Raw genomic sequence first — 13099 nt, forward strand, 5'->3', positions numbered from 1 at the left:
GGACTGACAGAAGAGATCCTGGTGGTTCTCAAACTCTTCCAAAGGTGTTAGGAGACTTTCTTGGTAGATGTAAGATGCCTAGTCGTGTTCCTACAGTGCATTATATTGGATGGGAAAATATAGTAATAATTCCTGGGTTTTTTGAGGTAGTGAGCCAATTCTGATTCTAGCTCATCCAGCAATTCTGAGTGAAGCTTCTGGATTTGGTAAGTCCCAGTTCAGATCACCGTCACTGAGACCTAAAATAGCCCTTGTCACCCAGCAAAATCTTTTTATTTTTTAAATCTGGTCAAAAGTAGAGGCACTATGAAAGAGAGCTATTAATGCACAGTGAGGTGTACACTATCAGTGAGATAGTATGTACCTGATAGTCCCTGGATTAAACCTCAAAGTACTGATTTAGAATCACTAACACTGATTCTTTCCAGATTCTTTAGTCTGTAATAGATGTGGTCCTTTTGCCTTTCCAAGTCTTGAGAGAGGTTCTCACTTTGGGTGCTAATGCAGTTTAGCTTGAATTAAGATTGCAGTTTGGGTAACTTAGCACTGAGGACCGCAACAGGGTAGATTTCAAGAATTCAAAGGCTTCTTTCAAGCCTAATCAAGTGTATCTTCAGGACATGAGATGCTAAAAAGGCAACATCAAAAATTAAAGTATTTTCTTATATAAAATACAAGTTGTATCTTGAAAACTCCAGGTATTTTAGTGCATAACATATGTGTATTAGCCAAATGTAATAATTCAAATTTTTTTTTACGTGATTTGATTTCTGTAAGGCAGACAAGAATTGTTTTCTTAATAAACATCATAGTGGAGTAACTTGATTTATGCTCCCTATGAAGTCAATTGGGGTCTTTGGAAAGACTTATATCTGAAGTTTTCACTAGTGACATTTATGCTGGGGAAATTTTTTCTCCCTTTAGTCTCTCTTTCTAAATCTCACTTGCTTAGTTAGACAGTCCAAGGAGAATTACTATAACCAGCATTCTTTTGGCTGGGATAATGGACTTCTCAGGTGCTGTGGCTTTTTGGAGCCAATCCTCCTTCATCTGGTTAAGCTTGATTAAATTAACTGTACTGAACTCCCAATATTACAGCAATACTTATTCACTAATTAGAGCTAGCTGTGTTGCTGAATTAGACAGATGTATCAGGAGGACATAACTGCACAGTGTTACATAAAATTGTGGTGTTCTGAAACACTCAGACAATAGTTGATGAGAGTCTGCTTCATTCAGGGTCTAATTTCTGTGGTTTCAAGTAGCTCTTTTTAACAATCCTCTTATGTACATGTTCACAGAATTAAAATGCTCTGGGAAAAACAACCCCCTCTTCTACAGCTCATAGCTCTGATACCAATTTTAATTGCTTGTTCTCTCAACCCTAAATCCCAGCCTGCCTGCAGTGTCATAGACTCTGTCCCCTGCCTGAGATGCCCAATCATCCCTCAGATTGTGCTTACCCTTTCAAAGACATGCAAATCACTAATAACCCACTGGCTATCTAGGAAAAGGTGCAACCCCACAAAAAGGTGTAAACCCACACCTTAATTTTGTAATGTGGGCCAAACCTTAAGAGGTGCTTTTTACACTTATTTAGTCTTGGCTTTTTGAGCAAGGCCTAAGCTATCTCACGGCCAGAAATTTTTTTCTCAAAGTCTTTAAAAATTGAGATGACATGACTTCAGCACTATTACTGCAGAATAAGCTGACTTGGAACACTATGATTTCTGACCTCACAAAATCAATTTTGCAAACCAACCCATTTGTATTTTTCAAATGCAGATGATGATATAAGTATCAAGCTGCATGGAGCAGGCAGCCACTGCTGCTCACTTTCCTCAAAGCACAGCTTCTGATAGCTAGTACCATTACCATTGCCGTATCAGGGTGCAATCTAGAATCATTTTTAATTGCTGCTAAAATGTGAACCTGAGCAATGTGAATGCTTCAGCATAATTAATAAGTTTTGTGGGTGTGTATTTGGCTTCAACTATGAAATGTTATTGGGACAGAAAAGAAAATCCTGGCAGTTAGGGTAGTCCATCATCTTATTCTCTTTCATTTGTGGTTTTGTATATGGTATAATTGTGTTCCAGCAAACAAAACACAAATGTCTCATCTAAGCTGAGACACACTGTTGGACAGTAAGTATACAACCTTGTATGCAGAAATGAGTGGTTGCAATGTTTTATCCCAATCTAGATGTTTACACTGCAAAAGGCAACTGCCATATATTTTTTTACCCAAACAGAAGACTACCTTAGTGTCAATCTTCTTTCTTATACAGTTCTTTAAAATGCAGTAAATTCATATGGCAGTGTGAGGAAAGCAGATGAAAGCAGTGAGATGAAAGCTCTTGATGTGGAACTTCATTCAGGGATTCCCTACAGCCACTGTCCTCCTGGGCTTTTCAGTTCAGTTGGCGGCTTTTTTCTTTCAAATGGTCTACATCCAAAGTTTGTAGCCAGAGAATCCAACACAGACTGAGCCAGTTGGATTCAAGGCCTGACAGGCATCCTCAGCCAGTATTTATGAGAATATAAGTAAGGTTTTGATTCAAGGGGAGGAGTGTTGCAAACCAATAAAATCATACTTTAAGCTAGTACATTTGTGTCAAACTGATGTAAATATGCGTTGTATGTTTTCTCCCCTCTATTCAAATAAGGCAGAGCTCCTATTTGTCCTGTTTATATCTCATAACTTCAATGCATGTCCTAAAGATAACTCGGTTGGTATTCATGTAAAAGTCCAGAAAGACCCAGAAAACCTTAAACTGTGTTTACTATGGCCTTTAGAAAGACAAACTCTGAGGAGTTTCCCTGTGAAGCTCTACAGGGGCAGGTTCCTCACTCTCCTCATGGTCTCTAAAGCCTTGAAGGATATCAAGGGATATCCTTCTACTGGATGGATATAGTGAGTTTTTTATAACCACTATAAAAAACATCCACTATTTTTTAAGTGTATCCTGATAGGTCAGCAGAATATCTCTCTAGTTACTTCTCTTATTAGATTTTATATTAAATTAATGCAGTTTAATTATGAAGTAAAGGTTATGCAGTCACCTAATCTTCCTGCCTGCTTCTCTGTCTGTCCATGCATCTCTTAGTTCCTTATTATTAAGGGAAAAGTTAATTACTGTTCTGTGATTGGGATAAAAGAGACAAATTGATGCAAATCCTGAGGAAAGGAAGCAGAACTTTTGTACTGAACATGTTCAAATAGCTTCTTTCTTAATACAGAACTTTCATCTCTTCCTCAGGGTGGGGATCAGCATAGGTTATATGATGTGAGTTCAAGTGTCATGTAGGAAATGATATGAAGAAAAAATCAGAAATTTGTAGAAGTTTAGGCTTCACCACTTTACTGTGGCTAATAGCTTGCAATGCAGTGTATAATCTTTGGTCTGCTAAAGAGAATTTTGCTTGTGTTTTATGTAACAGGCATTAAACTCATGTGGGCCGGTGCATGTTTTAGCAGTGTTCTTTGGTGGTGGAGAACTGATAATTTTGAATTTTGGGGCTCTGTGAAAAATATTCTGTTTTAAAACAGCTATTTCCTTTGAAAAATTAAGATGTGAACAAGTATAGCAGGCATTCTAGTTAAGAGAGTCCAGCAATGATGTGAACAATTTCTTCTAGCTTTAAAGGCTAAAACCTCTGTATTTAGAAGCCTGTGGCATATTGCAGTATTTATGCTCCCTCTTGCTTCTGTATACAGATGAGGGCACTATCCTATCTGGAATCCAGAACGAATTACCCATAAGCTTCCATGTCATCTGTAGAGGGGGACACTGATACATTGTAGTGTTTATTACACTGCAGTACACTCTGTATCAATGGCATTTTGAATCACGTGTTCCTGCTTTTCTGTATCAAAACCACCACAAGCTTCTTTGGACATATCTGCTCTATTTTTGAACCATCTCACCTTGTCCAGATTTTCTGACCTAATGTGGATCAAAGATTGCTCACCACCTTTTATGATTGCATTGCACTTCAAGTGGTCTGGTGAGTGCTAAACTATTTTCAGAAAGCTGTGGATATCTGTACGTTCAGTATCAGGTTGAACAAAATAATGATAATATCTGGATTTGTTGCTCTTGACACAAGGGAGATTTGAAAAGTGAAAATCAAGTCCTGGCTTGATTTCACTACATTAAATTACTACTTAATCATGCCTCTTCTGAAGAATAACAAGCTACAGTATGATATCAGTGTTCTTCAGTGAAATACAGTCCAGAAACAACTCAAGTAGAATCAAATTTGAAAATGAGAAAAATGGGATCCTGTTATTTTACATAAAAGAATAAAGATCCTCCAGGACAGAAAGCCAAGAACACGTAGCTCTTGCCTTTTATGGGTGCCTCAGCATCCACAGGGTGGCAAACGGGCTAAATGGGAAGGAGAGGATGTACCATCTACAATAAAAAATCCCACAAGAGATTTTGAGGAGGACAATCTTATTTTCATATTTTTTTGCCAGTCTGAAATTAATGTTAGTGACTATGTTTCAGGAGTTGTCTGGTACTTTGAGGCACTGGTGAATATTTTGTGCATTTGTGTCATATATGGGGCATTCAGAGTATTTGCCACTGGTAGATGCTAGAAAGACCCATTTCCATGTCTCCACTGTCTTATTTACAGGTAGAAACTATTGAACATTTTCTGTTCTTTGTCCAGTGCTGCTGCTACCTGTAAACTTTCATCTTCATAATTCTGCCCTTTCATAATTTCTAAATGTACAGTTTAGACTGTAAAGTGGCCTTATGTTTTGAGCAGGGAGCCCTTTAAATGTCAAAAAAGAAGCAAAAAATGGAGTAGCTCTATGCAAATAAAAATATCCTTTATAAAAAATAAGAAATTAAAGGACTACTGAGAAACATTTAAGCCAGCTGTCACATATCAGATAATGCCATTTCACAGAACTCAAAGACAAAGAGCATAATTTTCCTGGAAGTGAAGTAGCATAGTCACACTCTCTTTCAGTGGAGAACAGGATAAAAAATGAAAAAAAGGCACTTGGCTTATCTTCTGCTGAAGCCTTTGTGTAATTCATTAAGCAACCCTTATCTAAAATTATAGTGCAGGGCATTTGCTGATGTTTTCCTGACCCAATGAAAACATAAAGAGGCACTAAACCCAGGTGGTCATTAACTCTTCTGTTAATGCTCCGGGCTGATTCATGTTGTCTATTATACCTGATTGGATTTGGCTTTCCTGAGCAATTAAAGCCTCTGAGTTCCTCCTATGGAGGACATGTTTCTTTTGGTTTGTTCTAAGTCAGGTAATGTGCTTTCTGTCCAGTCTGGACCTGTGGTTTCACCTGAAGCACTACCCTATTCCAACCACTCCTGCAAAGACTGTGTTCAAAGTGCAGATTTCTTCCACAGGGTGTTTAAAAATCCATTCTTCTGTTACCAAAGGAATAAAAGAGATGATAATGAAAATGGTTACAGAGTTATTAAACATTCTGATGATCCTGAATATTGGGGAGTTTTGTTTCATCCTTACAGAATGATTGTACAGCCGTAGAGATTGCACATGCTGCTTTTAATTAGGTTCTTGCAGTATCTGCAAATCATTGCTGCCTTGTGGACAGTATAAAAATTATAAGAATAATGTTGTAGCAAGTCAAACACAGTCACATTTCTCCATTATCAGCCTTTTTCTAATTAGATTTTCATGGACTTGAAATCTAATGTTCAAAACTCATATTTTATGCTTAAACTTGAATAATATTAAAATAGCACCAAATCAATATTAGTTTCTCTTAGAAGTTGCAACTTATAATTCATGGTAAATTCACTACAGGGAAGTACAAGAAAATTAAAAACATATTGTATTTCTGCCTTTGGAGTCACTTTTGGAACACTCACCTCTATCCTTTGGGATGACATGTCTGTGGATTAATCCCGGATGGTCAGTCACCTGCCATACCCACGGCACAGAAAGTGGCTGGTCTGTCAACATTCCCATAGACTTGCCAGGCAGCTGGGCAATAACTAAGTTGGTACTTGCTTTTCAGAGTGTGTGTGGAACATAATAAAGTGTAATTGCAGAAGAATAAAACTGGAGTTACCTGTACTGTGTTATAAAACATGATTTTCTTTCTGTTAAAGCAGGAAATTTTTCTAACTCACAGTTCTCCTTATTTTTTTTTTTTTCAGACATGGAGATGATTTGATTGTGACACCATTTGCTCAGGTAGGAACAGCTTTGTCATATTTCTCACAGGGCCTTGTTATTTAAAGACAAAATGGTCAAACCAGTTCTTTTCTGTTGTTGATATTATATATGTTTGCCTGAAACAAGAAAAATGTTTCAAGAGAAAGTCATAAACCTCCCACTCTGCTAACTATACCTCTTTTTCTTAACACTTTTTGATTGTCTGAAAATTTGAAGTACAAAAGCATGACAAACACCTTTAATCTCTTCCAAATACTGTAGCAGGCACTCATGATTGAGACAAATCTCTGATTCCTGTTATTCTGTTATTTTTCTAATTACAATTTCTGCACTTTAACATATTTTATGAATTAAATACATTGAGATTTTTGGACATGAGATAAATTTTATCCAGAACACTTGTGTTCCCTTACAAAACCAGACTTGTTTTTTCTATTCAGATTCTGGTTTATAAAATACTGGTTCAAAATTCTTTATAATTCAGATTAAAAAGCCACAGTTTTTCAAAAGAGAGCTTCCTTATAAAGTATGCAAAATTAACATTGCTTTTCCTTGAACCAATGATGATGGGTTTTACTCCAAAACAGATAGGAATTAAAGTCAAATTACTGTATGAAGTCATATGTGATTGAAGATGAATGGAGAGAGAAAGGCTGAGTCCCAGAGCAGTGTCAAATAAGAATTTTATAAGAATATAGTATGTATTATATATATAATATATAATATATAATATGTATTATGTAATATAATATATAATATATAACACAACACATATTATATATTATATGTAATATATCATATATTATATTATATTATATTATATTATATTATATTATATTATATTATATTATATTATATAGATCATATGTCATACATATATATGCCACATATAAGCACATGTGGCAGCTTCAGCCACACTATTTAGGTTGCTTTGGTCAAATAATAAGCTGTTAAAAGAATATTAAATACTTTATTATATATTTAATTATATTTTGAAGAGATTCAGTGTTTATAAGACTCAATCAAGTCCTTGTTATGGGTAAAACCATCATCTTTTACTAGGAGAGAAAATATTAAGGAAGGGCCTTTTATAAAATACTCTGAAATCTCCACTGTGCCCCGAATATGCAAATTTTATGACGTATTTAATTGGTTTAAATCCATGCTGAATTAAATATAAGTCAGTTTGCTTCCTGATTTTTGGAAGGAAAAACATAACAGATTAATAAACATAACAGATTAATACTGTTTCGTTAGTCAAAGGTATTTTTTATTATCTTGACTTCTTTGGAAATTACCTCCAATGAGGTAATTGACCACTGTGAGTCATTGCTAGTTCTTAACTTTTTGTTACAAACTTTCATTAATTTATTCTCTTTTTCTTCGATGTCCTACTCACTTCCTACCTCCTGCATACATTTAAGGTGCTATGAAAAGAGGGCTGTGCACTCCTCAACCCAGATCTCTGAAACCCAGCTCCTCATTGCTGCTTTTGTTATTCGTCAGATGGGTTCACCAGGAACCAAGCCCAGTCTGGGCTGAGAAAAAACGAAGCCCAACTTCTGCAAAGACATACCAATGATTAGTGTTGCTGCTTTCTCCCATGTCCGGCCTAGCTCAAATAAACTCATGGTTCCTCTCTGACATCAGCTGAACAACCTCTCCCATGACAGAGAGGTTCACTTTTTTACCATCACATGGCACAAAATCTTTTGTATGTTACCTTGCTATCTTCACAAGAGAGTGCCTATGCCACTTATAACACAAAGACACTCCACTGCATTCACTGTCTGCTACCTTACATCTTAAGTCCAGAAAGGAAGCAGTTCATCTATGTTGTCTTCCCCAATGCATAAAGCTTGTAAGAGTCTGCAGACTTTTCCTGCCTCTCAGGGAATAACTTCCCCTGGCCTTCTGCACTGAGTCCCTAAATCAACTGTGCCTCTTAGAGGAGATGCTTCTACATTTTTACTTTTCCTGGTAGTCTAGACAATCTCATTCCCTTTGTCATTTGGAGTTTGTGGGGACCGAACTGCAATAAAACTGTAATTATTTCTTATGCCTGAGGTATTAGGGTTGAATGGACTATTATCTTCCAGACTCAAATGCTTTTCTTGTTATTTTAAAGAAATAAGTAGAATTATGTAAAAATAATTTCCTCCCCTGCAAGTCAGCCTTCCTTCAGACAGAAAATGATTTGTTTATGAGGGGAACAAAATAATAGAGGTAAACTACTGACTTTGTATTACAGACATATTATTGTTAAATAATTGCCAAAGTATCCAGACTAACCTGCCCAGAAAACCTTTTACAGTGGTTTTGCAACGTGCTTTCCATTTTCTTTCAGCACAGTGGAGCAGAGATAGATCAGTCTCACTTATGCAGAAATTGATACTGAAACCACTTTTTTTGTTCCAGGTTCTGGCCAGCCTGCGTACTGTCCGGAATAACTTTGCTGCATTAACCAATTTACAAGACCGGGCACCCAGCAAGTGAGTGTCATTTTTTGGCCACTGAACTTTTTGCAGTGATAGTTTTTTTTATGTAAGCTAAGAAGACAAATATGAGTTATAGATTTCAGTCTGTGCCACCAAACCTGCATAAATCAATGATGAGAAATAAGTTTATTAATCCCCTAAACATATTATAGTTGGTGGCTGAGACAATAGCCCCCTTGCCTTCTAATTGATCTTGCAGTTGTTGTCCTTGCATAAACTTGGAGTAGGTTTTTTCACCTTATGTGATTTTAGATAAAGTAGTCATATGTCTAAGATCATTCAGAGATGACCATTCAGGCACAGCCTGAGTATTGCAGATGAAACAGAGGGAGCAGGAGCTGCCCTCACTGAGATCTACTTGCATGGTCTGAACCTAGAACTCTTCTTCACTCATTCAAGGTAGTGATACCCAGCCTACCCAGAGGAGTTCATAACTATAAATTAGGCAGCATAAATATGATCTCTCTCCAGTCATGTTACAGCATCACAGTTAACACTAATGTTAGTTACACTGGCAAATGTAGTGAAGTCATTTCCCTCACCCAAAGCATGCATTGTGAAACCTATAAGTATTTAGCATTTCAAAGAAAATAATGTCTTTGTATATGTTTATAAGTCACATTTCAAACTATGTATTTGCTCTAGATGTGATTAGGCAGGCTTTTAATAAACCTAAAAGTTTCTAAAATTTTCCTGTTCTGGAGTTCCCAAATACATTCCCAGGTAATGTATTTTCTGTTGTGTTGTTCAAGAATTCAGTCATCAGTGAATTTTTCAGGCTTAAACCTTTTTTCATTTCCTTTTTCATAGAAGATCACCAATGTGTAGCCAACCATCTATTAACAAAGCAACTATAACAGGTAAGAATAATTTATTTATAAAAAGCATCTAACTGAAATAGTAAATATAGTAGTAAATATATATTGCTTCATATACTTATATCGTTTCATATCCCTATATTTGTTTTATCAAAGAGGTTTTGAGTTTTTGAGTCACATAGTGACTCAAATTGGTGACTCCTAGTGTTCAGTCCTGTTAACGTCTGATTTCTATTTTATTATTCCAGTTTTAATTTAAGTTCTTTCCCAAATATTTTTCCTTATATACCAGTGTCTGACCATCTCATGAATAAAATAATTAACTTTTTACAAAGAAATCTGGTAGAAAAAAAATGGATATGAGGAATCTATTCATCTTTCTTTTTGGGATGTAGAGTTCTGTAGCTATGCAGGCACAAAGTCTTCACTTCAAAAGTGCATATGCTATGAGGAGAAATGTTCAAAACTGAATTTTCTGATTTAGAATTGTAAATCCTATTTTTATAACATTTGTATGAGGAAGAAATTTCGTTTAAAACATAGTATCATTTCTAAGGAAGCATTGACTTAAAAACAAGACTAGCAGTGCAAATGACATTAATATTTTGGAAAATTTTACCCCACACTACTTTTGGTTATTTTGATGGCAACTTTGTCTTGTTTGTCTTTATGGAAATGCACTTTATTGGACCCCATATTTTTTACACATATTAATTCACAACTTACACTATGTAATTTTCTGGGTGTTACTTTCTCTATTGTGTTCTGTCAGAGTAAAAGAGTATTTGCTTTTCTTCTTGATGAAAGTATACAGACACTTACTAAACAGGCAAATTATCATTTTAACCACAACCATAAACACAATTTTCCATAATTTTCAAAACACCTCATCTTTTTAATTGAATTATACATTTGTATCTCTAAGAAAAAAATGGTACATCAGCTATTTTGAGAAGCAATGTAGCTTTTCAATGTTCAATGGTTTCTGCCTTTAGGCTCTGGAATGTGTTAAAATCAATGGGTTTTTTCAGCTAACCTCTCACCTTAAAAGGACCTGGTCTTGGCAGTTCTTTTCAGTTTTATTCTCCTAGGAGGTCATACAATATGAACATTTGTGTGTAGGGCTCATCAGGAGACAGAAGTTTATGTGTTTAAATCTATACTATAAACAGAAAGGCAGTTAGTTAAATAATAGTAAGAAGATATATCTATATATGTAAACCAATTATATTAATGATCCTTTCTTAATATATTTCTCGAAGAAGTAATTCTGGGCATTGGTTTCAGATTGGTCTCTATAAACCGTTTCAGTTATGAATACTATATCTATTTTTGATTTTGTGAGTTGTCTCATAGCAGAGTAATCCAGAAATATGTTAACTCAAGTATAGGGCTCTTTCTTTAACTCCAAGGGACTAACTTTAGAAAACATAATGAAATTCATGATAGTAAAAGAAAATGATATCCAGAAAAGAAGATGTGCATGCCAGGGAGCGCTACCTTACATGCTCTCCCACAGCTGTTTGCCTGAGGTCGACTTCTTTTCTCCAGCAGGAGAAGCTGTTCAGACAGCAGGACCCAAGACACTATCTGTTGGAAGATGCTGTTGCTCTTTTTAAATTTTTCCTGATCTGAAGGTTTCGATTCAGTTAATCCTCAGAGTGAACTCCACATGTCAGCCATAAATCATCTGATATTTTAAAGTTTAGAAAGAAAGTACCACAGTTAGCTCTCCAATTAATCTAGAAAATTCTTTATTTGCCAATAAATTCAAAGGCAGCAATAAAAGGCAAAGAATAGTAAGGATAATTTAGTCTAATTTAATTTAGTCTGATTTCTCAGAGATGCTGCTGGAATTTCTGTGCCCAAATTATGCACTGAACAGGATGATCTGAAGCCTGTGTGCACTGGATATGAGTGGTTGAAAGACTTTAATGATATAACAAAGATATTAAGCCACTATAAAGCATGAAAATGGCTACAATTAATTTTGACTATTGAATGGAAATTGAGGCTGGATACTATTTTGCATGAACAGGTTTGCCCGTTCTTAGTTATAAGCTGGTTTTGATATTTCCATGGCAACTAATTTAATGGCATCAGTGCAGAAATATGCATAGGTTTGTTCTTGGGGCATATAGAATCCTAGTGAAATGTCTTAACAGCAGTGTGTTAAGAAGGAAGATTAAAAACACTTCTGCTATAATTCAAAGAATAATTGAAAGCCCTTTCACATGCTACTAAGTTTTTTGAATTTTTGTGGGGAACATTCAAAATGTATCTTATAGAGATCCTTCCTGCTGAGAAATCGTCCTGGTTTTGCTGTTCTCAGAACTTGTGTCATGGAGTGTCCAGAAAAATACACCAGCTAGGGTAGACCCCCATCATATCATCCAGATGACTCAGCTTGCAATCTCAGCAAGAACTTACAGGCAAGGTAGCAATCTAGGTGACTGGAGGGCACAGTGTCACTAAGCTATATTGATGATAAATCAGAAAACAGACACTTAAGATGGAGATTTTATGTTGTTCAAGACATGTCTCTGGGAAGATTCTCTCTGAGGAAAGAGATGATCACAGAAGTGAACTACTGCAGAAGATACAGGGGTATCAACAAAGGAAATATGAGAAGCAATCTGGTAAAGGCAAGTAACTAAAAAAGCAAGAGCAAAATTCTCTCATTTGCTATTTTAAGAATTCATGAGGCATAAATCTATGGCAGCATACCTTAGCAAAAAAGTAAGAAACTATGACATTGAGAAGTGAAACAGCACAGGAGTCATCTGTTCAAATTCTTAGAAGCAACAGCCACCCCGGTAGTCTTAAAATTTATGGTGATTTTTCAATCTAAATATGTAGCAGTTGTGATCAAAATAAAGTCCTTTCTATTCAGTATATCCACATGAATCCTTACTGTAAACTGTGTTGAGAGAAGCTAATGAATATCAATGACATGTTCATTATCAGACAGCTGTGCTACAGCATGCTGAGTGTTCCTTTTGCAGACAAATTGGGGAGCAGGACATGGGAGCTTTTCATGTAACAATAGAATTTCAAGATGGTGCCTTTCATACTTTCTTTAAACTCTGGAATGTAAATATCAGTTTTGACTATAGTCAGTGTGAATAAGCAGAGATGAAAACTTACGTCTGTTCAAAGTCTTCAAAAGGATATGAATTTCCTACAAGTGCCATCTCTTTCTCATGACCAAGACCAGCCTGAAATAACAGGGTTTGCTGCTCTTATGCTTGGTGTTCTGTACTTCAACCAAAAGAGAGATTTCTCTCACTATGAATCATATTTTCTGGTGTTTCATTTCAAACTGTCAGTAATTCTCTTAGCACAACCAGTGAAATACAAATATTTTGTTTTCAAAACAAGGGAACCATCTGTGACTTGAGGATTAAGTTTGCCAGTTACAATTCTGCCCACTCATCCAGTCCACACTTCCAGAGTTTGCTTATGATGATACTGTGAGAGACAGCATTGAAGGCCTTGCTGAATTCATTGCTTGAGCTCTCACCTGGAGTACTGCACCTAGATCTGGGCCCCCCAGCACAGGAAAGGCTTTTCCCTGCTTGAGCCAGTCCAGAGG

General features: G+C 36.0%; 1 protein-coding gene across 4 annotated transcripts in view; it reads left to right on the plus strand.

Annotated features, from left to right (window-relative positions):
• The window catches only part of PDE4D (phosphodiesterase 4D), a 348137-nt gene that overhangs the window by 261065 nt on the left and 73973 nt on the right, over nucleotides 1-13099 (plus strand). For all 4 annotated transcript variants that reach the window (XM_058824292.1, XM_058824293.1, XM_058824294.1 and 1 more), the window contains exons 3-5: nucleotides 6170-6206; nucleotides 8607-8680; nucleotides 9497-9546. In XM_058824292.1, the coding sequence (XP_058680275.1) occupies nucleotides 6170-6206; nucleotides 8607-8680; nucleotides 9497-9546 (161 nt within the window). The remainder of the gene's footprint in view (nucleotides 1-6169; nucleotides 6207-8606; nucleotides 8681-9496; nucleotides 9547-13099) is intronic.

The sequence above is a fragment of the Ammospiza caudacuta genome, chromosome Z, assembly GCF_027887145.1.
Source record: "Ammospiza caudacuta isolate bAmmCau1 chromosome Z, bAmmCau1.pri, whole genome shotgun sequence".
Taxonomy (NCBI): domain Eukaryota; kingdom Metazoa; phylum Chordata; class Aves; order Passeriformes; family Passerellidae; genus Ammospiza; species Ammospiza caudacuta.